We start from the raw sequence: 27,948 nt of genomic DNA on the forward strand, positions 1-27,948 counted from the left end.
ATGTTGTGGAGTATAAAGTAGCAGAGGAAATACTCAAAGTACTTCAGTATAATCTTGAGTTGAGCTCTAACAGTATTGAGTCAGGTACTCGTTCTGTGGTGATTCAGAATGTAAACTTGGTTTCATTTATTTTAACCACACCTATAAGGAAGTATTCCTGTGAACGGCTCTTCTGTCTCACTTTTCTGCTGCTCCACGCTGAGCTACAACGCTCCGTGTGTGTGTGTGTGTGTGAGTGTGTGAACAAGGGTGGCTGTTGTAGCTTTATTGACACACACACACACACACACAGTTTGTGTGTGCAGAGAGGAACATTCAGATGAACGAATGAGAGGAAAGATTGTGTGTTTAAAAATACTTTGGAGAGCTTCTGTAAAACCAGCTCACAGAGACTCGGTTCTGGTTCCTCTGAAGGTCCAGTTCAGTTTAAACCCTTTTAAATTCATTACACTAACACTTAACAGTTACACATGTAACACTACATTTCAGGTTTGTTTTGATTCACCACTTAAATAAATTAGATCACTGGAGCAGGAAGTTGTTCAGTTGAAGGTACGTTCCCCAAATTTAGTTTTAAAAACCCAAATGTAAATACCTTTTGTACCTCTACTACGGCTGGTACACAGACTCAGTGATGGAGGAAGTATTCACATAGTGTCTTATATTAAAAAAAAGTAGCAAAAATAAGGACAAAAATTGTCATAAAAAATTGCATAATTTCTGCATTAAGTACTTTTATTTTTAACACTTTAAGTACATTTACCTGATAATTCTTAAACTTTTACTTTTATGTTATATTGCGGTATTGTAAAACGTAATAAAACACACTGAGATTTATATACTTTTCATTTTTAAAAGCATCCAAACCAGGTGGCACCTCTACTCCATAATGCATTTATGTTTTACAAAACAATTAAATTGTTTGTGAGTAACATTCTTTTGTTTAGAACTTGTTGCCCTCAAGCGGCCAAATAACAAATAAATAGAAACGTCTTCTTTGCAGACCACCGTTACATGAATAGCTGCCCTAAGCATTGCCTGACGATGTGACAAACTTCTAATCTGATTTTAAAGTTACTAAAATATAAACAATATTGATGGGTTAAAGAATATTGCAATGATATAGAAATTCAGGACGAAAACGTGTAAATCTTGCCAAAATATAACTTTGATTGATTTAATTTAGATATTTTCAGTAAGGCATAATTTGTAGAGCCAACACCAGGGGTCCTTCTGCGGTTCACACAGAAACCGACGTTAATGACCGATGTTTGTTATGCTACAATTAGCAGGTAAACCTTTTCATGTTATAATGATATTTACACGCTCAAAACAACAGCTACACATCTATTTATGATGTATATTATTGAAAGTTTACACCATGATGACTAAACACACACTAGCTGCCAGTTTAACGCGGTCAAAACGTTTGTTTACATCGTGCATTCAAGTGGCTAACGGCGTTAGCTATATGCTAGCGCTAACTCTGTTGTTGTTATTCATTTGTGTTCACATTTAAAACGTTATATCATCTTAACAAGGCCATGAAACGGATTGTTTTCTTCAAGGCTAACATGAAACAGATTATTCAGCCAAATCATGAACATTAAAGAGAGTTAATGTTATCTTCCTAACCAAAGCTGTGCAGCTAAGCTAGGTGGCTAACGGTGTCTGCAAATAAGATGCTGTACGTGTCAGATGTTGGCGGTTGGAGATTTTTTGGAGATTTTTTCCGTAATATTATTATTCCACTTCTGTCCAATTAGCTGGTAGTGCTAGACGTATACATACACTATTTATATATATGAATTGTCTATATATATATCTATATCTATATAGATATAGATATAGATCACAGCATATTTATCAATGCAGATGGTTGGAAGAGCGTTAAAGCATGAAGGAGATCCTTCATAACAACCTGTTTTTGTAGTCTTTCCTCAGTATGCCTGCTGAACGCAAGCGCTCAGTAAACATGGATGAGAAAGACGTTTGCACCTCCAGCAGCAAGGAGAAGGAGAAGGACAGAGATGGTGAGAGAAGACCAGCGTCCGCCCGAGACAAAGCCAAAGACGAGGCCAAGATGAGCGGCAAGAAAGACGGCGGCAAGGAAGAGAAGAGGAAGCGCCTGGAGGAGGAGAAGAAGAAAAGGGAGGAAAAGGAGCGGAGAAAGAAAGAGGAGGAAAAACTGAAAGCGGAGGAGGAGCAGAAGAAGAAAGAGGAAGAGGAGAAGAGACAGCAGGAGGAGGAGGAGAGGAAGCTTCAAGAGGAAGAGGCCAAAAGACAACGTGAGGAGGAGGCAGCTCTCCTGAAGTAAGTCTGGAGAACTTTGTTGTTGTAAAGCCTCATTTTACTGCCGATTAACCCGCAACAACAGATCATTTGCACCAAAAATCACCGTTTCTCCTCAGAGTCAGAACTCAGGCATGATAAACAGTTTCATCATGATCAATATGTGTTGATAAACAGCCATAAATATGCGTAGAAATCATAGAACATTGACCTCCCTTATAACTTCAGATCTTTGCTGTCTTTCATTTTCATAAAAACGTTCCATTTAACCTCTCCTCTGCAGGGAAAAGGAGGAGGGACATCAGCTGCACCAGGAGGCCTGGGAGCGCAATCAGTGCAGGAAGGAACTCCGCAGCAAGAACCAGAACGCCCAAGAGGGTCGGCCCGAAGAGGCCTTCTTCAGCCGCCTGGACTCCAGCCTTAAAAAGAACACGGCCTTCGTCAAGAAGCTGCGCACGCTCACCGAGCAGCAGCGAGACTCGCTCTCCAACGACTTCGGCTCGCTGAACCTCAGCAAGTACATCGGCGAGGCCGTGAGCTCCGTCGTGGAGGCCAAGCTGAAGATCTCCGACGTCAGCTGCGCCGTCCACCTGTGCTCCCTCTTCCACCAGCGGTACACCGAGTTCGCCCCGTTGCTGTTGCAGGCGTGGAAGAAGCACTTCGAAGCCAGGAAGGAGGACAAGTCGCCCAACGTGAGCAAGCTGCGCACCGACCTGCGCTTCATCGCCGAGCTCACCATTGTCGGCCTCTTCACCGACAAGGAGGGGCTTTCTCTGATTTACGAGCAGCTGAAGAGCATCATCGGGACGGACCGGGAGACGCACACCCACGTGTCGGTGGTGATCAGCTTCTGTAAGCACTGCGGGGACGACATCGCCGGCCTGTTGCCCCGCAAGGTCAAGCTGGCCGCGGAGAAGTTCGGACTGGGCTTCCCTCCGAGCGAGATAATCACCATCGAGAAGCAGCAGCCCTTCCAGAACCTCCTCAGGGAGTACTTCACCTCGCTCACCAAGCACCTGAAGAAGGACCACCGCGAGCTGCAGAACACCGAGAGGCAGAACAGGTGAGTGTCCGACCCGAAGGTTAAGCTTTGTTCATACTCACTATACACAGATGGCACGGAAGCTTTCATACTCAATGCGCTGTTGTTGCATTATTCTCCAATACGGCAGAGGAAGAACTGTGAAGAATCAAAAAGACAACGATTATACCTCATAGATACACTGATAGACTGTCGGTGGAACCGGCTAAAAGCCAGAAACCAACCTCCACTATGACAAGGAGGGATTGTATTTATCTGTGAACTCATATCTCATATTCATAAACTACTTTATTACCTTCATACAAACACTGAAAAGAAACAAGTCAAGTATTAAATGTATTATAAAGAAACAAAGGTTGAATATCCTGTAAACTATTTGATTTGGCTGCAAAATATTTACTGAAATGAAGATTTTTCTGTCTTTCACGTTAAAAGTGAATTGGCCTTCTTTATATAATCTTCAGACATGTAAACAGTGTTTTTATCAGTGAACTATTTGTAACAGTCATGTGATCGCGTGCGGCAAGTTACAAAAATTCAGATTTGCATGACCCACGCGCCGGCCATGATTACGTCTTTTTCTGGCACGCTCGCCAGCTTCACCACGTCGACCGTAAACTAAGCTTTAGTGCTCCCTGGTCACTCTTTCTCTTCCTCTTCAGGCGGATCCTACACTCCAAAGGGGAGCTGAGTGAGGACAGACACAAGCAGTATGAAGAGTTTGCCACTTCCTACCAGAAGCTGCTGGCCAACACTCAGTCTCTGGCTGACCTGCTGGATGAAAACATGCCCGAGCTTCCTCAGGACAAGACCGTGCAGGAGGGTGTGTGTCCTGGTTAAATCAAAAGATGTCCTTTAAGGATGTGACATATTTGTTTTTAACTCTACGTGTAATGTCGTGTCCTCTCTGCTCTCTCAGAGCACGGCCCCGGCATCGACATCTTCACCCCCGGTAAGCCCGGAGAGTACGACCTAGAGGGGGGGATCTGGGAAGACGAAGACGCCCGTAACTTCTACGAGAACCTGGTGGACCTGAAGGCCTTCGTCCCCGCCATCCTCTTCAAGGACAACGAGAAGAGCGGCCAGGCCAAAGACAAGGACGACGCCAAAGGTGCGTTTGATAGATCACGAAAGACATTCGCACAGAGGTTGTTTTTTTGTTGTTGTTCTGACCGTGTTGCCGTCTGGTTCAGATGGCAAAGAGGTGAAGGACGCGGCCAGCACCACCACCGAGGAGCTGGAGCTGGAGCTGGAGGCTCTGGACATCGCAGATGAACCTCTCGAATTGGAGGGACCAGACGAGGCCGAGAACGAAGAGCTGGCCAAGAAGCTGCTGGACGAGCAAGGTGAACACCATCCTCTTTCACAAAAAGCACCGCCGCTCTTTAAATGTTCGGTGTTGTTTTTTTATAAACCTTTATTTTTGTAGAACAAGAGGATGAAGAGGCCAACACTGGGTCCCACTTGAAGCTGATCGTGGACGCCTTCATCCAGCAGCTCCCCAACTGTGTGAACAGAGATCTCATCGACAAGGTGAGGAGAAACAAACAAGAATGCAGCGTCCATATTGTCTGCTCGACAAAATAGAGATGGTTTCATATTTAGACAAAATGATATTCTGGCAGTATTTTAGACATGTTTCCTCTGCTAGATGACTAGCTCTTGTGTATTACAAATACTTACATGACAGGTTGACGATCTCGTATCTTTGAATTGACTCCTGCAGGCTGCCATGGACTTCTGCATGAACATGAACACCAAATCCAACCGCAGGAAGCTCGTCCGAGCTCTCTTCACTGTCCCCAGGCAGAGGTGAAGCTGCAGACTAATCATTTCATCACCCTCAGGATGGAGATAACGTTGGTGTTTATATAGTTTGAAATAGCTGCAGTCACTCTTAAAGCTGCACTAATAGATGTTTTTATATTAATAACAGATCATGTGGCGCTGCACTGTACACCACCTGTTGGCAAAACAACTTCATATTTTGATTATGTGCATGTTATGTTTACAGCTTGTTCTGCTGCCTTTAAGTGGAGAAAACAATCCATGAATGCAGCTTCTTTTTAAAGGCTCATTAACACATTAGTTTCAGCTACGTTATACTTCCAGCCTTGTACTGTACCTCCACCAGGGGGCGCCGTCATCATAGTTTATAGTCTGAAGACTCGTTCTACTGTTGCAGGTTGGATCTTCTGCCCTTCTACTCTCGCCTGGTGGCAACTCTTCATCCGTGCATGTCGGACGTGGCTGAGGACCTCTGCTCCATGCTGAAGGGGGACTTCAGGTTCCACGTAGGTCCTCCGACTGCTGTTGAATAATTTACTTTTTTTAGTTTTATTGGGACTCAATAGACGGCTCTGAATTAAACAAACCACCACAAAACTATTTTGTTTTGTGCTGTAGATTCGGAAGAAGGACCAGATCAACATCGAGACGAAGAATAAAACCGTCCGGTTCATCGGGGAACTGACCAAGTTCAAGATGTTCTCAAAAACCGACACGCTTCATTGTCTCAAGGTGAGATCGGAGGCTTTCTTTTAAATCTCTGAGCTGATCAATGCGAATGAAACAATAATAATATAAAATGTGTGTGTGTGTGTGTGTGTCCCAACAGATGCTGCTGTCTGACTTCACCCATCACCACATAGAGATGGCCTGCACGCTGCTGGAGACCTCCGGACGCTTCCTCTTCAGATCCCCCGACTCTCACCTGCGTACCAGCGTCCTGCTGGTTAGTGAACGGGTTGATAGTGACACTGAAAGAACTGATTTAAGATGCTTTTGTGTGCATAAACGGCTGATTTTTTTCCTATTTCCTGCGTGTTTTCAGGAGCAAATGATGCGTAAAAAGCAGGCGCAGCATCTGGACGCCCGCTACGTGACGATGGTGGAGAACGCCTACTACTACTGCAACCCGCCGCCCATGGAGAAGACGGTGAGGAAGAAGAGGCCGCCGCTGCAGGAGTACATCCGCAAGCTGCTCTACAAGGACCTGTCCAAAGTCACCACGGAGAAGGTGCTGAGGCAGATGCGCAAGCTGCCGTGGCAGGACCCCGAGATCAAGAGCTACCTGATCTGCTGCATGGTCAACATCTGGAACGTCAAGTACAACAGCATCCACTGCGTGGCCAACCTGCTGGCCGGCCTGGTGGCCTACCAGGAGGACGTGGGCATCCACGTGGTGGACGGAGTCCTGGAGGACATCCGGCTGGGCATGGAGGTAAGGAGGAGACGTAGTGATACTTATATACATATATATGTATATTTCTGTTTGTTTCTGCACTGCTTCTGCTGCATAAAGAGTACTTTTACTTTTAACTACATTTAGCTGTTAATACATTTCTTTAATGCAGGACTTTACCTGAGTATTTTCACAGTGTTGTATTTCTCCTTTTACATCATCATCATCATTCCTCCGTTCATTCTCAGGTCAACCAGCCCAAGTTCAACCAGCGGCGGATCAGCAGCGCCAAGTTCCTGGGCGAGCTCTACAACTACCGCATGGTGGAGTCCGCCGTCATCTTCCGCACCCTCTTCTCCTTCATCTCCTTCGGGATCAACCAGGACGGCAGCCCCAGCGCCCTGGACCCTCCGGAGCACCTGTTCCGCATCCGCCTGGTCTGCACGCTGCTCGACACCTGCGGCCAGTACTTCGACCGCGGCTCCAGCAAGAGGAAGCTGGACTGTTTCCTCATCTACTTCCAGGTACGTCTGCTCCCAAGAGCACCTCCGGTCGCTGTGTTTAGTGGTGGATTATCAGTGTCCATTATCACTATTTTTATTTATTTCTTTACCTACAATGGTCTTAATCTGCCGTCGTTACGACGCGTGTCACTTTCCTTTATGCCTCTCAGGTACGTTGTGCATATACGTGACTAATCTAACATTGTCTCGCAAGAGACATCTAAATAATAGAGAATAACAACGATGTCCTGCGTGTGTCTGCAGCGGTACATCTGGTGGAAAAAGAGCACCGACGTTTGGACCAAGGACCACCCGTTCCCCATCGACATCGACTACATGATCACCGACACCTTGGAGCTGCTCAGGCCCAAGATGAGGCTGAGCTGCTCCCTGGAGGAGGCCACCAAGCAGGTCACCGACCTGGAGAGGGAGGTGCTGGTCAAACTAGGTAGGAGCACGTCTGTAGGTGGTTGACGTTTATATCCGGCGTTTAATTATCACCGCATGCAGGGTGACGGATGCAGCCGGTCGTCCCGGCCGAGCAGCATTCCTCTCTGTGTAGGAGGACGATGCTGCATCACTCCTCGCTCCGCTCTGTCTGTCAGACAGGTTTTATTTATTTTTATTGTTTTAGTTCATGGAAACACGCATTCCGAACACATGCGCTCACTGGGAAAGGACAACGATTATATAGTCTGACGTCCAACGCAGAGTTCTGTCTGCGCAGAGAGTTTAGTTTAAGTGGCTCGCTCCAAACAAATAGTACCGCGTGTCGATTAATCAATTCTTCTCATAAGTTATTTCATACGCAAAGATGACAAACTATGGTGTCAGATCAGTCTCAATATTAATGAGAGAGAGAGAGAGAGAGAGAGAGAGAGAAGGAAGAAGGAAACAGGAAACAGGAAACAGGAAACGTCCTCACTCATTGAGGATCACTGTTCTTTGCTGGTTTCAGCCCAAACCTGAGTTTCAAGATGTCGACTGTGAATGTTCAGAGAAGAATGTAAACACCAGCTCCTCCCTTTAGAGAGACTGTGTGGAGGCAAAGTACTGGACAGTGTAACAATACCCCATTACAAGTTAAAGTCCTGCATTCAAAGGGGTTCAGTAGGAAAATGCACTGAACACTTGTGCCTCACTCGGTCATTTCTGAACATTTTAAACCTCCTATGAAAAGTCTTTAATAAACTATGTCGCCAAAACACAGACATTCAGCCTCTTAAGGGCAAAAATGTCCCTAAATGTTACTTCCCCCCCACTGGTGTTGCAGTCTGTCTGTGTGTGTGTGTCTGTCTGTTTCTCTGTGTGTGTGTGTAGCAGAGAGAGTGATTGATGAGGCCCCCCCCCCAAACAGTGGAGCCATTGTTTGACGTTTCATACTCTAAACCAGGATCAGGCATTCCTGAGACCTGATCTTCGGCTCCTGTCTGACTTCATTCTTCTGTTTGGTTTCTGTTGTCACAATGAAAACCATTAGACTCTTTAACGAGCGCAGAAGAACAACACACTAATGACACAATAAGCGTTCCTTCTATTTATAGCTGAAGCCGGAGGTATTCACGATGTAATCCGTCATGACAGCCTGACTTTTAATGCAGAATATTCTGTGTTTTTAGCGTTTTTTAAAAAGATTCTCCTAAAGCGTTTCCTGTTCATGAAGGTCTGGCCATGGGGAGGGACGGCCGCTCCAGCGCCATGAGCGAGGAAGACGACGACGCCGACGACGACGAAGAGGGCGGCGCCGAGACCGAGGAGCAGTCGGGCAACGAGAGTGAAACGAACGAACAGGAAGAGGATGTGAGTTTGTTATGACGATGATGATGATGATGATGATCTAACTCTTCAAAACTTCACCCTGTCCGCTCGCCTCGTTTCCGAAACTGTAATCATGAATGCGATGACGTGACGACGGATCTGACTGAATTGAATCTGGAATGAAACGTCTCCATCGTGATGTTGTACGTTTTGTTTTTCCACAGGAAGGGTCGGAGAACGAAGAGGGGGAGCGGGAGGAAGAGGAAGAAGAGAACACCGACTACCTGACCGACTCCAATAAAGAAAACGAGACCGATGAGGAGAACAACGTAAGATCGACCGCACGAACAGCTGTAGATGAGAGACGATCAGCGCCTCAGGTATGAAGATTGTTTAACGTCTGCCTTGTGTGTTTAGGAGGTTACCATCCGCGGAGGTGGACTGAAGCACGTGGCGTGCGCTGAGGACGAGGACTTCATTCAGGCTCTGGATAAGATGATGCTGGAGAACCTGCAGGTAGGACGTCCTGGAAACTTCAGCTGACACGTGAACGCGAGGGGGAAAGTTTCCTAAAAACAATACCACTTTGGTCCACAGGGGCCGCCAGAATACACTAAACGAAAGCTCCCCATAGTAGCTTTAAACAGATAAATTCTCCCTCTTTTGTTGTATCTTCCTTGTAAATATGAATCAGTTTTACCTTTTCTTTCTTTCTTTCTTTAGTGCTACTCTTATATACTTAGTTCTATTGTATTGTTTTATTTATTTTATAATGACCGTAAAGATAAACCTTGAGCCTTTGTGTTTCCCTGTTAAGCATTTGAAGGCTAGTTTCAAAAATAAGGAATTCATTACTAAATACATCCATTGATTGGTCTGAAACCCATATTAGCTTCTAGAAGATGAACTTTTCAGTACATCTTTGCACAAAACAAGGACTTTGGATTTTGTCTTTCATCACTTACATAAAAAAACAAGAGGCGACGTTTTGACGTCCAGTTGAACACGAGGAACGATAATGGCAAGAAAAACCTGTTTTAAATGCATATATGGACGCCTGAATATCGTTATTTGTGAAGCTATTATGTTTAAATATGTCTGTATAGTTGGTGGTGCTGTTGAATGGTCTAACGCTACACTGACGGGTGTTTCTAATATTACGTCTCCGTCATTTATATCAACGAGCGTCGGCTAAATAACACAACAACCTCCATGAAGAGAGGATTTATCCCCAGAGTGAAACATTACGCTTTGATCTAAACATCTCTGAAAAGGTACAACTTGTGTGTTTTGCAGCAGCGCAGCGGCGAGACGGTGAAGGTGCACCAGCTGGACGTGGCCATTCCTCTGCAGCTGAAGAGTCAGCTGAAGAAGGGCGGCTCCAGAGAGCCGTGCATCGGAGAGGACGACGCCGCCGACATCTCCGACACCATGCAGTTCGTCATGCTGACGCGCAAAGGCAACAAGCAGCAGGTAGCGTGCACGGCTGTATTAACACATGCAGTATATAATAATATACACCGAGGCAGCACAGTGTAGCCTGTTTATGGATCGATTAAAGGTGACATCACTGCCCAAAAATAATCAATGTCGGAGGAAGTATTCAGGTGTTTTACTTAAGTAAAACAAACAATTGTGTATCACTTTAATGTTGATCATGTCGTAGCTGTTGTTGGATCACAACCAGGCGGCAACCTAGTGAATCCAAAGCTTCATGTGTTAAAGCTGCATTCTCTCTAGTGTCCACCAGGGGGCGACTCCTCTGGTTGTATAGAAGTCTATGAGAAAATGACTCTACTTCTCTCTTGATTTATTACCTCAGTAAACATTGTAAACATGAGTTTATGGTCTCAATCTCTAGTTTCAAGTCTTCTTCAATACAGCATGATGTTCATTTAGTACATTATGGTCCATTTAGAGTCAAACAGACCATAAAGCAGGGGATGCTTTAGGGGCGGGGCTACACGGTGATTGACAGGTCTCTACCAGAGTCCTTCTTTCTTTATCTGTAGTCAAAGGATCAGGAGCTGTACTACAGTTTATAAATGACAGTGATACACGTTCACCGCCTCCTACAGAAACTTCTCACACACACAGTCTAGGAATAATATTGACTCTGGACTTGTAGCTGTATATATATGTATATATATATATGTGTGTGTGTGTGTTTAGTCACGCTGCAGTGGTGGAATGTGTGGTTTGAGGGCAGAGACTGGTTCTTGTACTGCAGCAGGGTGTGTCCGGCTCGAAGGGTTTAATAAAGCGTTCGGTCCGCTTCACTCTCTGTTTTAAAGGACAGCGGCCAGAAACACACACGCAAATAAAATAAAGATAAAATCACATTTCATGGGAACGTTTGGAGCGAACACAGAACATCTTTGTAGGACGTGTGGACGAGGAAATGACTTCTCTCTCTGTAAACAAACACCAGGTTAGTGTGTGTGTGTGTGTGTGTGTGTGTGTGTGTGTGTGTGTGTGTGTGTGTGTGTGTGTGTGTGTGTGTGTGTGTGTGTGTGTGTGTGTGTGTGTGTGTGTGTGCGTGCGTGCGTGCGTGCGTGCGTGCGTGCGTGCGTGCGTGCGTGCGTGCGTGCGTGCGTGCGTGCGTGCGTGCGTGCGTGCGTGCGTGCGTGCGTGCGTGCGTGCGTGCGTGCGTGCGTGCGTGCGTGCGTGCGTGCGTGCGTGCGTGCGTGCGTGCGTGCGTGCGTGCGTGCGTGCGTGCGTGCGTGCGTGCGTGCGTGCGTGCGTGCGTGCGTGCGTGCGTGCGTGCGTGCGTGCGTGCGTGCGTGCGTGCGTGCGTGCGTGCGTGCGTGCGTGCGTGCGTGCGTGCGTGCGTGCGTGCGTGCGTGCGTGCGTGTGTGGCAGAGATTTAGATGAGAGGATTGAAACCACTCTCATGTCTGTGCGGTGAATACGAAGCTGCAGCCTGTTAGCTTAGCTTAGCATAAAGACTGGAAACGGAGGGAAATAGCTAGCCTGGCTCTGGCCAAAGCTAACTGGCGGTCGGAAGGACGTTTGGGGATTTTGGGCAGTGAAACAAAACCAGGGACTGTACCTTTAACTCTCAGCTCACGTCAGCTTTCAAAGAAAATCAGCTAAACCCCAAAAACTAGCAGTCTAGTTCCAGATCTTGTGTATCTCATACCAGTGTGTGTGTGCTTCTGACCGACAGTATAAGATCCTGAACGTGCCGCTGTCGTCCCACCTGGCGGCGAACCACTTCAACCAGCAGCAGGCCGAGCAAGAGGAGCGCATGAAGATGAAGAAGCTCACTCTGGACATCAACGAGAGGCAGGAGCAGGAGGACTACCAGGGTACGAGCTCAGGGTTTCAAAATTACAGACTTCTCAGGTTTGAAGATAGTTGGAAACATTTGGGATAATGTTAGTTCACAGCAGCTCATTTGCATACAAAACATAGGTTTTGTTGTTTTCAGATATTTAAAAGCAGAAAAGTGACATATGATTATTAATAAATCTCCTCTGTGTGTTGCAGAGATGATGCAGTCCCTCGCTCAGCGTCCGGCTCCGGCCAACACCAACCGGGAGCGCCGGCCTCGCTACCAGCACCCGAAAGGTGCTCCCAACGCCGACCTCATCTTCAAGACCGGAGGAAGGTGAGACGCGTTCACTGAAGCGGCCGGCCCGGCGCTCAAAAAAAACAAACAAACAAACAAACAAAAAAACAACCACCATCCCCAAACAAACAAAGCGCAGAATGTGTCGGATGGCGATGTGAGGAGTAGCTGCTCGTTATCTCAGGTTTGTTGTGACTCTTTGAACGGAGCGAAGTGAGACAGGCAGGAGAGGCGAGACAGGACAGACGAGCAGGAGACAGACGCGTCACGGCTTCAGCCCCAAGTTAATAGAAAACAAACAAACAGAGAAAGGATTATTGTTGAGGACTTCCTGTTTATATTTGCACTTTTAACTGATTCTGATTTTCAGTTTTCTTTTCTTTTTTGTTTGTTTTTTAAAGCTCTGGATATATTTGGAAAATAAAGATTACTTGAAGTTTATACTTTAACATCAAACAGCACCTTGTGTGTCTTTCTTGCTTCTGTAAAGTGGAACGACGACACAGCATGAACGTTTTGTTTTCTCTCGAGGGATATGATGTTTACGTACCGAGGTGCTTTTATTTTGGTGAGGAAGTTTTTTAATTTTTTTTTTAGATATTTGAAGATAATAAAAGGGAGGACAGAGACAGGAAAAGGTGTTTACAGGTGGAGCGGAGGGTGAAATGTGTGATTTGGCTTCAGTAACAGTAATAAAACGTTTATAACAAGTATTGTGTGTAACAAAGCCTGATATCTCTTCTTCCTCTGAGCCACAGAGCTCCATTAAAAACACATCAATGAGAGACACTGTTGTTCCTTCATCACCATCACCGCACCCCAGTTAGTCTTCATCCGCCTCTGAAAATAGTCCATTAAAAACTACAGTCGGCAGCAAGAAATGCCACTAAATGAACTACATGTTTGTGTTTTTAAGATTCACGTGTTTGTTTTGGTCTTTTCTTTAAACTTCATCGCTACAGCAGCATGTTTCATCATCAGCTTCATCTGCTGCTGCAGACTTCTGCTAAAAGCACTTTGGTATGAAAACCAAAACAATAGCTACGGAAGCCCAGAGAGGGACATAAGAAAAACAATTCTCGTGACCCAAATAGTTTTCTCACCTGTTCTTAAGTCATAAACACGGGAGATAAAACTTATATCACACTCAGAAAATAGATTTTTTTTCTCATTTGACCTCTCAGGGCTTCCGTACTTACATGATACTCATTGTAAACACCAAACGCGTGTTTGCAGCTGAGACACATTATATACTGTGTATATTATACATTACAATATAGATCATGTATGTATGTTTTCACACATTTATCAAAAACACAGTAAAAGAAACTAAAAGCAAGTACTTCAAATGTCAAGAAACATGAATATAGAACACACAAAAATACTGAAATACTACAAATATGTGTAATGCATCTGTTTTTAAAAAGAAAGCACCGTCTCTTTAATTCCTCAGCATGTATTAGATCATTTTAGGTAATGCTGCAGATCAATTTTTAGGGCAATATTGGATTTGTTTTGTCTGATTTAAGTAGAGTCAAGTCCATTTATTGGCACAAAATCTGGATCTTTTTGTTTTGTCATTGTCCTCATTGTTTGATATTGTGGTTGTATAAGTTAATTCATATTTTTCGACACATTTTGTAATTGATATTTTGTTAGTATGTTAATGAACATCCGTATAAAAATACAAAATGTAAACATGTCAGTGGTATTTATGCCTGTAGTCCAGAGGCAGGTAACAAAAACGTAAACATTACAAGTGACAATGTACAGATACAAATACACAAAAAGAAAACACAAAATACTTTGTGTCAATGTAACGTCAATAATAAAGGTGAACAGAAGGAAAAGGGATTTGTCAGGTTTTTAATTCACTGGATTATTTACTGGGTGTACGTATGTGTTCTAACTTGTTGTCATAGTTATATTGTTTCAGCCTCGTGTCTCATAATCATTTCTCATCAATGGCGACGAGCTCTTGCACAAGCGCCGCTAATTTGCATTATAACTAGGAAAAGTGTGTTTTTCTTTCAGCCATTTGAACTAAGTACCCGTTTCCTTATTTCATACAGAAATAGAACGCTCTGTTTATTTAACTAACATTGCTCTCATGTAGACAAACGCACCCAAAGAGAGGCGAAGTCCCGCCCCTTCCTGTGTCCCCCATGGGACCTTATTTCGGGAAAAATATGTACGGCGAGAGACAAATAAATTAGTTTATTCCGTTTTAATTGTGCCCTAAATTACACATATGATGTTTGTCAATTTAAAAGATAAATTTGCAAGTCAGGAAAGTTGCTTTTTGTCGTACTGTTGTTTAGTTGTGTGTGAAACTACATCTCAATGAACTACAACCTCTCGTCTCGTACAACCTACGTTACCTCGCTAGCTATCTAGCTAACCTAGCTAACTTAGCTAACTTAGCTATGTAATGTTATGTCACCCGATGTGTTTTATCCAGCGACTCTTTTTTTTAGCCGGGAAGAGAAAGTACGAGCGAGACCCGTCCTCTCCCGTGTTTATAGAAAAAAAATAATTCTATTTTTAAAATTTTTAGTTTTAGTTTTTTCTGACGGAATGATTTTTTTCCAAGTGTTTGTTGTTGTAATACTCAATTCGGCCACAAGAGGCTGTGAAAACACAGAAGAGAAAATAATTTATATCAGCGTCTCAGGGCTTCCGTACTTTTCCCGATGCTCAGTATAAACTCACTGAAACAAAGAGATTAACCCGTTGTTGTTGTTGTTGTTGTTGTTGTTGTTGTTGTGAGTACGTCCTGGTATGAAACGTCACGTGTGTTGTCTTTTTAACTACGTATGTTTACAGCCTCATACTTGACGTGAAAAAAAGATATTTTAAATTGACAAACATCATCATGTGAAATGAGTTGTCTCTTACTGTCACGAGATAAAGTCCCATGGTGGTCCACAGGAAGGGGCGGGACTTCTTCGTCCCTTCAGGAAGTTGTTGGACAGACAGACTGTCCCCCTGTTGCTCATCACGTCTACAGTAAATGTCTGCTCTGTCCTCCAGGAGACGCTGATTGGAGTCTGGGTCCGGGCTGATCGAGCGAGCAAGAGAGCGAATGAACAAGCAAGAAAGAGAGAGAGAGAGAGAGAAAGAAATATCGGAGGGGAAGCCGGTCTAAACAGGGAACGAGTCCTCCAGAGGCCCCCCCCCCCCCCCCCCCCCCTACTCCTTTCCTTCCCCCTGAACCCGGGACAGACCAAAACCCTGAACCGGATCACACACTTCTTACCCGACGAGGAGAGACTAAACCAAAAGGGTCAGAAGTCCCGTGGGGGGTGATGTTGGAGGTCAAGACAGATGGCTCTCTTTTATTTTTTTGTCTGTTGCCTGAGATGACAAAAAAAACTACAACAACTGTCTGGATCAGAACTACAAAGATGACTGAACACGTGAGCGGGATGGACGGCGATGGGCGGGACAGAAAGTCGGAAAACGGAGTCGCCTCCCGCCGCCAGGTGGAAAAAACAACAAAAAGTGACTCATATTTAGGAGTTTAAAAAACCTGCGAGTGGATAGAAAGTTTACACGAGACTAGAGAGGGACGTTTTCTTTTTCTGTTGTTTTGCAACTTTTAAAGCGAAAACGTGGGAACACTGTCGACGGAGACGGAGGGCAGTGAGGTTTTAACACCGGTCACGTGTTAGTACACAAAGTATGTGTTTGAAATGTGGCCGATGGTGCGAGACTCTAGTGTCGATTCAGAGTGTCGTTTTCTGGTTATAATGAAAATATTAATTATATCGTTATAATTTGGTTACACTTTGTGTTTCAGGTCGGTACATTTCTTGACAGAACGACATCGTTTGGCGCCAATAGACGATGTTCTGAGGCAGCTGTTTGAGCCATTAGTCAAAAATACTCCCGGGACTACTTTGATGATTGATTAATCATTTCTTAAAGGGACAGTACACCCTAAAATCAAAACCACAGGAACTTTTTTTCTTTCTACGGAACTACATTCACCGACCGTATATCACCGGGCAGAAGGAAGCTCAGTGACCCGGTTGGTGGATGTAGTTCGGTAGAGAGAAAATAGTCCCAACATGAAAGAACATGATTTCTGAAAAGGTGAACTGTCTCTTTAAATCATTATTTCTAAAGAAACATTCCAAACTTCTGTAGTTTCTCCAGGTGATTAATGCTGTTTATATTATTATACGTTTCATATTTTGGAGTTTTCGGGCAGTTGTAACTGTTTTTTTGTTTTTTTATAGTTTATAAACCAAATAATTAATTGAGAAAATAATCGGCAGATTAATTCAAAAATTAAAAACGATCATTAGTTACCGCCTGAGTAGAAAACATTTTTATTTATATTTATCACTAAATCAAATAATTGTTTCCAGGATCTTGCCTTTAAATAGACATTTACTCAAAATTATGGGAAATGATGAAACCCGTAAAATAAAGAGTTACCGACTATTTCTTCTGATAAAGGCTTAAAGAAGTAATTTTGACATATACCTGCAGTTAATTGTCAGATACAGCGGCCTACCATCCAGTGCGGTGGTTCGGGAAACATGCTACAAACCGGAGGAGCTCATGTCCTGTACTGTGAATATGTGAAGCTTCAGCTGGTTAGCGTAGCTTAGCACAAAGACTGTAAACAGGGGGGAACAGTTAGCCTAGCTTGAACTCAAAGAAAAACAACAGCGACAGCATCTCAAACCATCGGACACTTCTATCCTTCTAGATGTTTTATTTTTGTTCTCTTCTCAGATTTAGGAGCATCTAAAGAGTTAGATTTGACAATATTCAGCTTGCTTTGATTTGTGAAGTGTAACGTGGTAAAAGAAGCTCTTTTCTTTAGTGGATAACCGTGTGGCTGACGATATCATCATAGATTCATTTGATCTGATAGATGGATAAATATACTCTGCTGCATGGCTCTTTATGTCATTTGTAGTGAAAAGCGTCCAGCGGCGGCTCCGGTTTAGTTCAATCTGTGTCTAGATTCCTGCAGAGATAAAAGAAGAAGCTTCCTGTGGCTCTGTGTCTGAGCTCATGACAGAACTATCTCAATAAACGTATGAAGATCACCGCTGTGTACCCAGGTCTGTGGATGAGGTCGTGTTATTCGCGTGTTTTGAGAGGGTGCGCCTTGTTTGTTCGAGGTCTTAATTAAGAGGCGAGCAAACATAAATGTGTCCTCATTTTCTGCTCCTCTAAACACTGCGTATGTACAGCGCTGCTGAATTAATGCTGGACACGACACGCCTGTACCCAAATACCTTTTAAAGGTACAAATATAGACATTGAAACAGGTTTTTCTTGCTGTAATCATTCCCGTTCAAAGTATTTAAAGTAAATATGAAGCTCCAGCAGACGAACCAGGTGAGTATCACCCGACGTTTGTGTTTTTAGAACAAAAAAAAGTGAATCTTTCCTTGAAGTGACGCCGACACAATGCAGTTCTTTCTAAGATTTTCCCAGAATGCAACCTGTTCATCTGTGTTAGAAGTGTATGATTGAACTGCTCTGATACTTTAAAAACACAGTTTTATACCCATATAGACGAATAAATGAACCAACTCAAGCGTATTACGCCCGAAACATTTCGATTTTATTTTCCGTTTATGCTCTCTTCAAAGCCACCGGACTCCATTGACAAAAAAGACAATTTTACCTGCCAGGAAATGGAAGTTAGTCAGACTTTGGTGAATCCGAAGTAACCCTTTAAAACACCAAAGTCACACAATAACAAAACTAACTAACGGATGGAGGCAGCGATAGACCAGCAACTCCTGTGTCCTGACAGGTAGATTCACTGTTTTTGTGAATAAAGTCTGGCTTCAGTTCCCCCGTCATCACGGTAAAGAAGTGAAAATATTCTAAATATAGCATAAACTTAAACTGATATTGATTCTTTTAGGTGCCTAAAATACATCCACAGCAGTAGTAGTACACTGAATATGTAGAAGTACTTCATACAACCACAGTACACAACATCCCAACTGTCCCTTTAAATAGATGGAACTAAACAACTACTGGATTCATTGAGTTTCAGCTCTAAGTTATACTTTTAACTTTGTGTTCGTTACATTACGTTTACACCAGGTGTGAATGCAGTCTGTACAGTGTGACCACATTTCTGATTAAAACAAACAATCAATACAGGAAGTTAAAAGATCATCTTACGCCGCTGCTTCCTGGTCCTTTGCACTAATTTGCATATTAAAATCCGACCCGTGACTCAGATGTAATTACCCAGATAACTTCTGCAGATCACATGTTGATGACATCAGCTGTAAAATGGATCCTCTGTTTTGTGGTGATTTAATTTAACTAACACAAGATAAACTAAAGTAGAGACTGTGTTAAAACTCGCTGAAAGACATTCACGCTCCATTAGGATGAAGACAATGGTGAAGCTGAACGTCAGTCATCTTTCCTCAAACACACAGCAGCACTCTGCAGGAGAGAAGGCCTCCGTGTTCAAGTCTTATGTAACCGTCTGCAGTCCACACACTTTGCTTCTGTGCTGCTGGAGTTCAACGCGCAACAAGTCCAATGAGGAGAATATGGAGAAAGTCAGAAAAACGAAACTTTATAAAACCTCGTTACACGATGAAAACAGGAGAAATCCAAACCTTGTTTTCTGTTTTGATTACATAAAGTGTTAAAAAAAGTAAATTTATGCTGGTTTTTTTGGTGTGGCTACAAGTCGAAACCATCTTTGTGTCAACGCTTCAAGTTATTTGCATGTTTGCAGCATTAGACGCTCCCAGCAGCCTGCTGAATGTTTGTAACACAGGCTTTCTGTTAAAGCAGACATTTTATGTAAATATGTTCTCTCTCTGGCGGAGAGTTGGAGGAGAATATTGACACTGCTCTCAGGTTTGTTTTATTAAATATGAAGCTACTATTTCTTGGCCAAGACCAGTAATTTCCCTGCAGAGAGAGAGAGTGTTGAAGCTTTAATTTAAGCGTTTTAGTAACAACCTCGAGGATTTTCATTTAGATAAAGGTCTGTTAGGTCGCTATCTATGTCATCAGCGTAATCATGAACGAGGAAGTAGAAAGACCTACACATGGCGGCTGTGTCCAAGAAACAGCCAGGAGACCTTTTGTTTGTTCCTTGTGTGAAACGAGAAGTCAATGTTTATTTATCACGTAACGGCAATTCAGTAGTTATTTTAACCCAAAAGACGATCTTTTACCAAATTTAACTAAGTATTTTACGATCTTTTCTTGGTTTTTACAACATCGCTGGAGTATTTCCTGCCAGGCAACCAGGAAGTTACTGGTCTGCGCCAAAAAATAATCCGGCACATAAACATTTGTAAAACAGAGAAATAGTAGCGAGCTTTAGAGGTGCTGGAAGGTCGATTTTGTTACATTTGGTCTCAGCCATGCTAGCAGTTTCCCCCCGTTTCCAGCCTTTATGCTAAGCTAAGCTAACCGAGATCTGCTAGAAAGCGATCAAGCATATTTCTCAAAATGTCGACCTTTTTCCTTTCAAAGAGAAGGAACACATTTTAGGAACTGTTTACATTTACTTGCCAAAAGTAAACGGATCTTTATGTGTAAAATCAGTGTCGTGCCCCTTTAAGAAAGTCGCCCAAAACGCCTCCTCATCACCTTTAAAACATCCTGTAAATTTCCACTCAGGTGAAATATTCCACAGATGTGGCCAATCATTGAACAGCACCAGCTTTTACATTCCAGAGTTAATTAAAAAACAACATTAGAAAAGAAGTCACTATTATTCTGTTTAATGATTGATGACAACAATTTCAACATGATATATATAAAGCAGAGTATATACAGTTTATAATATGGACATATAAGTCAGACAGTATACCAGGGTGTTGTACCGTAGCAGCAACGCTCACATGATCTTCCCATTCACCACATACGCACACACTTTTTAAATCCCTGTTATGTGCACATTTGTACACTTTGCACAAAACATTTCCTAATAAAGTACGTTTCTGTATACTCTATGTATGCACCATTAGATACTTCAAAATGACTGTAGCTGAACTACAGAGAACCGGAGTCTCGAAACGAAAAAAAAAATATTCACACAGGAAAAGTACCTCGATACTTCTTCGTGGGAACAAAATATACTTCAAAAGTTGCTGTAGGTGAACTACAGAGGCCGGAGTCAGTAAACACACACACACACACACACTGGTACAACAGTTAAATAACACACTTTGCAAAATGTCCCAAAGTATTCAACAACAGCTCAACAGGAATAAAAACACATAAGTAATCCAGGATGTATTTCTAGACTCTGTGGTTTTTAGTGCTTGTGTTTTTGTACAATGCCATGTGCTCGCCCATCCCTAAAGAGCACTTTCAAAGTATTCCCTCTGCGTAGTAAAAAAAAAAAAAAAAAAAGTAGAAGTCCTGCCCACAAAGCCAATCCACAGTCTGTGGTTTGGTGTGGGAGGTTTGAGTAACAATATCGTCCAGCTTTACAGCTAGAAAGCTCTTTGCAGCGTGACTCCTGCAGCATTGTTATCCCAGGACGTCAATGGAGGAATCAGCTTCCAGAACACTTTGTGTGATTTTCTTGTTAATATTCGATTCCATAGTAAGATAACAACCTTTCTGCTCTTTACTACATAGTTTTAGTCGTTTTCAGAAGTAATAAAATTGCACCCAAGAAAAGTGCCTTCAACTTTGTTCTTTCCCCAAAGTGCTGACAGAAAAAACAACTCGCACACACAAACTCACCGCTGACTAAAATGCCCAAAAGTCGGTAAATAAAACATAGAAATAATTTTAAAAATAAGGCTCCAGAGTAACTTCACAAACATTAATTTCACTCTGCTGTTAGCTTCTGGAAGGAAAGTGACACCGTAAAACAAATAATATAACTTAAACTGGATCCAGAAACAAACATCGGGAGCTCTTTTCAGAGTATTTTCAAACGATTTGGGTTTTTTAAAGGATTTAAAATCAAATTTGCAGCTAAAATACTCTATAATTTAACAATTTATTGCTTTCTTTTTTTGTTGATCTAATTACTCTTGTCCATAATTAGCTGCGGTTTAAGTTGCAGCTATAAGTATCTTCTTGCAGCTAAAAACATAAATTTGTGTTTTAAAAATTTTTACATCTTTTATAGGAATTAGGAGTTTGGGTCTTACAGTAACAAAATATAAAATGTTTCCAGTCCTTTTTCTTGAAGAAGTTTTTAGGAAATGGGACCCAGTTTTAAAAAGAATGTGGCTATTCACAATCAGCCTTGTGTCAAACAACGGGGATTCCTGCAGGAAGATGATGCTTCTCTTTACATCGGTTTGCTCCCAAAATGTCTTCTGTCGAGGTATAATAATGTCTTGGATCGGAGGCAACATAAAGCAGTTTATCTGTCCAAACTATAGTCATTGAAACAGCAACAGCTGCACCGTGTCACAATGGTTTGTCGGAAGTGAGAACTGGCTGTGCAGGTCTATCGTTGGATCTGTCTCCATTCCTTTGTAAGAGTAGGTTTCTCTCCAACCACACCTCACACTCAGAGATACATGGGGAAACTTCTAGCATTCCAACCTTCTAGCATTCCAACCTCCACCAACACACCAGAGATTCAGGCTCGACGGGATTGGAGACTCGATTCCCCAGAGAGTTCATCAAGACTCTTTAAGCAGTCCCAGTTTCCTCAACGCCTCCCTGCGCGGTTCGTCCATCGCCCCCCGTCCGGAAAACTGCACGGTGATGCCTTGGGGACGAAACATGGAGGTGGATCTCCGCCGGCGTTCAGGAGAAAAGGCTCGCGGCGCTGGTTTCTGGGGGGTAACGTCGCCGTGGTAGGAGTGCCGAGGAGGTCTTGGGGCCGGTACTGGAGCTTTGAAACTCCTTGCCGGGGTGTCTGAAGGGCGATTCAACCCGGTGGTGGGGTTGAAGGTTCGGCTCTTTCCTCCATAACTGTTAAGCTCGATGGGCAGCGGCTCTGATTTGGCGGGCAAGGTTTGACCCTTGTTGATATGGGCGCTGAGGATGTCGGGAAGGTCGTTCCTGGTCATGGCTACAGGAGCAGGGGTCATGACTTTGGTCTTTCCTCCATAGGGGTTGAACTCGCTGGGGTTAGCCAGCGCAGTTGGCAGGACTTTGGGTTCATGGCTAGATGGAGTTGTAGATTCGCTCCTGGTTGAGACAGAAGGGTTCACATTGATGGATTTCCCCCCGTAGCTGTTAAATTCCAGCGAGGTGACTTCAGGCGGAGGGGGGAAAGACGAGATGTTATCCAAAGGAGGTGATGGATAGCAGCTGCTCAGTTGGTGGTTTCTATCGTCAAACCTCTTGAGAGAATCTGACCGCAGAATCTCTGGTTTTCTGTCAACAGGACTCTGACTCGGACGCGGCGTCGTAACATTGGCTTCTGGCAATTTCATGGTGGTGTCTGTTGTTGGGGGAGCACTGGCCTCCATTGGTTTGCCGCTGGTTTCTGCATGTGTCTGAGGATTCGGAAAAGTGCTGCTAGGGGCGGCGAGGAGCGACATTTCCTCGGACATGGCTCGGTTCCTGTTCAGGCGCAGCTTAGACAGGGCCTCCATCCTGGATTTGTCTGGTGAGGGGTCCTTGAAGGAAATGCTGCGAGTGGGAATATTTCGTGCCGTCGGCTCCACGGCCGGCTGAGGATCCTCTTGCACCAGAGGGTTTGACGTTCCCGATAGGTTTGCCAGCATCTGCGCCCGTCTGTTGTAGATGTTCACATTACCCGGCGACTGGTTCTGGTGCTCCTTGTTGCTGTGGGTCACGCTGATGTTAGCAGGGAAGCGGGACGGCTTAGGAGGTCCATGTTTAAGATGAAGATCACCGACTGGGCTCTGTGGCTTGTCGGACTCCTGGTTGTGACTACGGCGGAATGAGGAGGAATGCAAGTTAGTTCCACCTCCCCGGTTATCTGCTATCTGCTGGGCAATCAGGACCGGGGTGGGGATGCAGCCTGGAGGATGGTAGGAGGAGTGGTTGTCTGTTGACCCATAGCTGCCGCTTGGTAGTGGAGGGTTGTACTCTGAAGGCAAGCTGTCCATCGCATTTTGCCTTGGCTTCATCTCGAAGTGGCTTTCAGGGTTCTGCATCATACTCTGAAAATCTAGGAGGAACAAATTGCAAAGTGAAAATCTGAGAAAGACTACAACCAAACCAATGACTAAACACAATACACTATAATTGTATTCCTGGCTACAAGAACAAACTGCTGCACGCTACCTGGATTGCTGGGATTGAATATTCGCTCTTTGGTCTGCACCAGTTCCGGTTCTGGGCGGACCAGGTATATAATATCCTGGTCTTTAGGACCGGGATGTCTGGCCAAGAGGGAGGACACGGTGGGATTCGAGGTTGGGGCTCCGTCGACTGGCTCCAGGCTCTCGTCCAACGAGTCGATGGTCTTCTCGAAGAACTTGAGGCACTCTTGCTCCTCCCGGCTCAGGTACTGCAGAGCATCATCTTCCTGTCGAGGCCAAATAGGAAGAAGGAAATTAGTTGACATGTTGTGATTGTCTGAGGTTATTTCAAGCTCTTTATGAATCCCCATAGATACCAAGAAATCAAAACAACTTCTTTTTAGAATTGTTATTGACAAAATAATATTTAGAGGGCAAGATTTAATAAAGTTGCTTCTTTGGATGAAGTTATTCTGGGTTTTCTAAACTGGGCAGTTGTTTGAAAAGGTTAAAAATAAGGAACGAGACTTTTTTCCACTGGATTATATTTGTTCTGTAATTTTTTGTGCTGAAGAAAAGAAAATATTGAACCCCATGTTGCTAAACCATCCGCTCTCATACAGTAGTCATGTGTACAGACTGAACACAGGTCTGTTTGTTCCTGCATCCCAACCCTCCAAACTACTTTCCGACCCTGACTTTAGCTCAAACGCCCCTCTCTTCTCGCCTCTCGCCATCTCTGCTTCACCTCCACTGTAACCTGTCCAGCTCAGCACAGGTTTGAAACCAAAGAATAACTCAAAGGGATATCCACGTAACAACACGCAGTGACTATTGATTTTGCTGCTTCCCTTTGAGGTCTGTTTTTCAGTCCTGATAAAGATCGAGTCCACATATTTAAACCAAACCACATGGCCGTGGGGAATAATCCCCTGTAACAATGTCAAACTAAGTAGAGGTGGAAGGACTGAGCCACAAAGAAAAGTATTATATTACATTTAAAACTTACGAGAGCAAGTATTTGCAGACAAATCTTTTCAAATACTTATTGTTTTGTATAAATCTAATGTTCCCAACAGCAGTTAAACTAAATAATCTCAACTCAAGCTCCACTTTATAGCCTTTTTTCTGGAGCTTTTTACCGCCTATAACGCCATTCACTGATTAAAAACAGTGAGAAGTTTTACACTTACATTTTTGTAGGTATTTAACAAACGTGTCTTATTGGTGACCTTTAGGCTTTATGCTAAGCTAAGCTATCTAGCTTTCTGTAGCTTCATATTTACTGCAAATAGATGAAAGAGGTTTCAATCCTCTTCTAATCTGAACTCTCAGAGAGAAAGAGACTAAGAGTACTTCCCAAAACTGAACCAAACATTCAGCACTTAGTACTAGTACTAGTACTAGTACTAGTCGAGTGACAAATGAGCAACAGAGAGTTTGACGACAAAATGTTTTACTGTAATTACACAGCCACCAGACCGAAGGAAGCTGCTTATTTTCAGCTATTTCAAGGGGATGACCTCGACACGGCAAACAGGGTTTGTTGCTGACATTACGAGGCCATGCTTTTGCTTTGCACGTACACACACACACACACACACACACACACACACCTGCAGCAACACCCAACTGAAACCAATAAGAGATAAACACACCGATCTGCTGGTTTCAGCCGGTATATTGTCGCGAAGAAGCTCGGGAACCTATAAAAACTGCAGCTCAACCGGTTCTTGTTGTGTTGATAATGAATGTCATCCCCCGAAGGCATGCGAAGGGATTAAGTTGTTAAGCAGGTGTTATTTCTCAGCGTCTGTGATGACCCTGTGCATTGTGTTAAAACGACACAGGGCCTCAGTCAGCGCGAAGTACAGTTTGAATAATCAGCTGTTCACCTGATACGCTGAATGTGTGTTTACTGACAATAGGACAAGACTACTCTATGCTCCAGTAAACAGAGCACGAGGGTGTAATTATACACACCTGTGTCCCCAGTGATGACAAATAAATCAGCTGTATTTATTCTAGTTGGCAATTATCGAAAACAAACTTATAATAGTTTGATGTTTTGGGAAATACACTCATTTGCTTAGATGAAAATATTGCTTAATATCACTCTCGAACAGCCAGCAGCCAGTTAGCTTAGCTTAGCATAAATTAAAACAGGGTCAGGTTGTTCTTTCTGCTTATTAATAAAATATTTAGTTGAAGGAATACTTCAGTATTTTATGAAGTACTCTTATGCACTTTCTCTCTGAGAGTTGGATACGAAATTTGACACCGCTCTCATTTCTGTGCTTTAAGTAGGCTGATTAGCTTAGCTTAGCTTAGCATAAAAAATGAGGTTATTCTTTCCACTTATTAGCTAATTATTTTGTAAAAGGAATACTCTACATTTTGGAAGTAGCTTCTTTTTCGCTTTCTTTCTGAAAGTAACATAAGTTAAAATGATACCACTCTCATGTCTATACGCTCAGTAGAAAGCCTGCAGCTGGTTAGCTTAGCATAACAACTGCAAGCAGGGTGAGGTTGTTCATGTTATTTAGTTGAAGGAATACTTCAACATTTTGGAAAGTAGCTACTCTTATTTTCTTTCTTGACACCACTTTCATGTCTGTACGAGTATGGAGCTGCAGCCAGCAGCTGGTTAGCTTAGCATAAAGACTGGAAACAGGGAAACAGGCAGCGATCCTGGCTCTATCCAAAAGTAACAAAATCCACCTGCAGGCATTTGTTCCAGAGCTCAAAGGATGTAAAAGTGCAATAATCTACGTATATGGAAGATGTTTTACCCTCTAAAATGAGACAAACGTCTAGTAAAGTGTTGATTAACTTCTAACTTCAGTGGTTTTCAGATACTTACGCCTGGCCTGGAGCTTCGACCACCTCCTCCGTTGACCCTGTGGTGGAGCTGAGGGTTTCCTTGCAGACGGGCGTCCATGGTGCGAGGGTCAGAGGTCATCAGGACATCTCACAGAGGGTCCGGTGTTCCCTGGACGGCACGAGGACAAAACCAGAATCACATCTAGTCTCGCTCTGAAGAATCATCTAATCTTCTTTTCAACGAGTCTGGAGACACAGAGAGATCACGGTGAGGTCAATCAACGTCAGAGCATAATATAGGGAGCTGTTTACTTATAATGACCAAAAGAAGAAGTATTCAGATCGTTTATTTAAGTAAAAGTATATAAAACTGTAAAAATACTCTATTACAAGCAGAAGCCCTGCATTAAAAATCTGTACCAAAGTAAAAGTACTCATTATTTTCCCCTGTAGCAGCTCGAGGATGAGTTAGTTTTAACTACTTTGTTTACGGTTTAGTCCGGGGGTTCTCAACGTAGGGGTCGGGCCCCTCCAAAGGGTCACCAGATAAATCGGAGGGGTCGTGAGGTGATTAACGTAAGAAAAAACTAAGTTCTTATGCACAAGTTTATATTCACTTTAAATGATTTTAAATGAGGGGAAAGGTCTCTTTGGTGGATCTGATAACTTTGAAACTTTGTGACAAGAAACTCCAACTATACTATTTATTATATCAGAATAATACTGGAAATACTCCAGTAGAAATCATTGCAGTACCACTCAGCATCCCAGCAGAGAGACACACCCGATGGACCAGTTAACCTGGAACAGGAAGATGCAAAACAGGCTCCTGAAGCCGAAACCAGTCTTTGTTTAGACAACACATTCCTCTTTGATGCTGCTCTGATAAAAACCTCAGAAGAAGAAATAACAAAGAAAGAGCTCCTTGTTGAGGTCGGAAGTAACTGTAACCAAGTTTGTGTTACGTTTGGATTTTCTAACCCGATATTAATATTATTTTGACCTATAATAGTATAAACATTTGTATATTTGTATTGTTATTTCTCTATTGGGTCATCAAACTAAAAGCTAGCAGCACCAGAGCTTTTTATTTTAACCCAGTGTTTATTAAATATTTATTTTTTAGCTGCACAAAATGATGTGAATGTGGTATATTAGCTGTGCACTTTGGAACAAATGAATCTGCAATAATAAAGCTCATATTGGCAAAGAAAACAAACAGGCCATCCACATATTTAGCTGTAATTTGACTATATTACATTATATCTATCTATCTATATACAATCATTATTATTATTAGAAGTACAATACCTTCTGTTAGTTGAAATGAATTATCCATAATGGAAACAAAAATATAAATTCATAATGACTTACCGAACCACTGCACAGATCTGTCATCATAAACCAATAACCGGGTTCTTCAGAGAGTCAGCATCGACGTGTATCTCCGAACACTTCGTAGAAGAAGACTTTAATCTTGAAAAGTCCAAATGCGTTGTGCGCTCGGTGAGCTCCGCGTGCGTAATGACACCACGTCGGCACATTACGCAGCGCTTTAAAACCTCCAGGAAACTCCACCCACTGCCGTCAGGAGGGTGTGTGTGAGTGTGTGTGTG

At 43.3% G+C, this 27,948-nt stretch overlaps 2 protein-coding genes across 3 annotated transcripts; one reads left to right on the plus strand and one right to left on the minus strand.

Moving 5' to 3' along the window:
- The first annotated feature begins 1,221 nt into the window (after positions 1-1,221).
- On the plus strand, positions 1,222-17,422 carry upf2 (UPF2 regulator of nonsense mediated mRNA decay). Of its 2 annotated transcripts, none has more exons than XM_076111331.1 (21): positions 1,222-1,292; positions 1,934-2,313; positions 2,576-3,355; positions 3,997-4,157; positions 4,254-4,445; positions 4,528-4,680; positions 4,764-4,867; positions 5,061-5,146; positions 5,520-5,628; positions 5,741-5,854; positions 5,952-6,068; positions 6,168-6,557; positions 6,767-7,042; positions 7,286-7,469; positions 8,685-8,821; positions 9,004-9,108; positions 9,197-9,295; positions 10,076-10,252; positions 11,949-12,090; positions 12,272-12,392; positions 15,387-17,422. In XM_076111331.1, the coding sequence occupies exons 2-21, from the start codon at positions 1,946-1,948 to the stop codon at positions 15,394-15,396; spliced, it is 3,825 nt and encodes a 1,274-aa protein (XP_075967446.1). In that variant the 5' UTR covers positions 1,222-1,292; positions 1,934-1,945; the 3' UTR covers positions 15,397-17,422. The 2 variants fall into 2 exon arrangements, with proteins under 2 accessions (XP_075967446.1, XP_075967448.1); XM_076111333.1 differs by having other exon boundaries at positions 15,390-17,422.
- A 2,670-nt stretch (positions 17,423-20,092) lies between these two features.
- Positions 20,093-26,560, minus strand: proser2 (proline and serine rich 2). The gene is made up of 3 exons (XM_076111311.1): positions 26,373-26,560; positions 23,553-23,796; positions 20,093-23,436 (listed from the first exon to the last, which is right to left on the minus strand). The coding sequence occupies exons 1-3, from the start codon at positions 26,469-26,471 to the stop codon at positions 21,971-21,973; spliced, it is 1,809 nt and encodes a 602-aa protein (XP_075967426.1). The 5' UTR covers positions 26,472-26,560; the 3' UTR covers positions 20,093-21,970.
- Between the last annotated feature and the right edge of the window lie 1,388 nt (positions 26,561-27,948).

Source organism: Anarhichas minor, unplaced genomic scaffold, assembly GCF_050575085.1.
Source record: "Anarhichas minor isolate MPS153535 unplaced genomic scaffold, ASM5057508v1 ptg000045l, whole genome shotgun sequence".
Taxonomy (NCBI): Eukaryota; Metazoa; Chordata; class Actinopteri; order Perciformes; family Anarhichadidae; genus Anarhichas; species Anarhichas minor.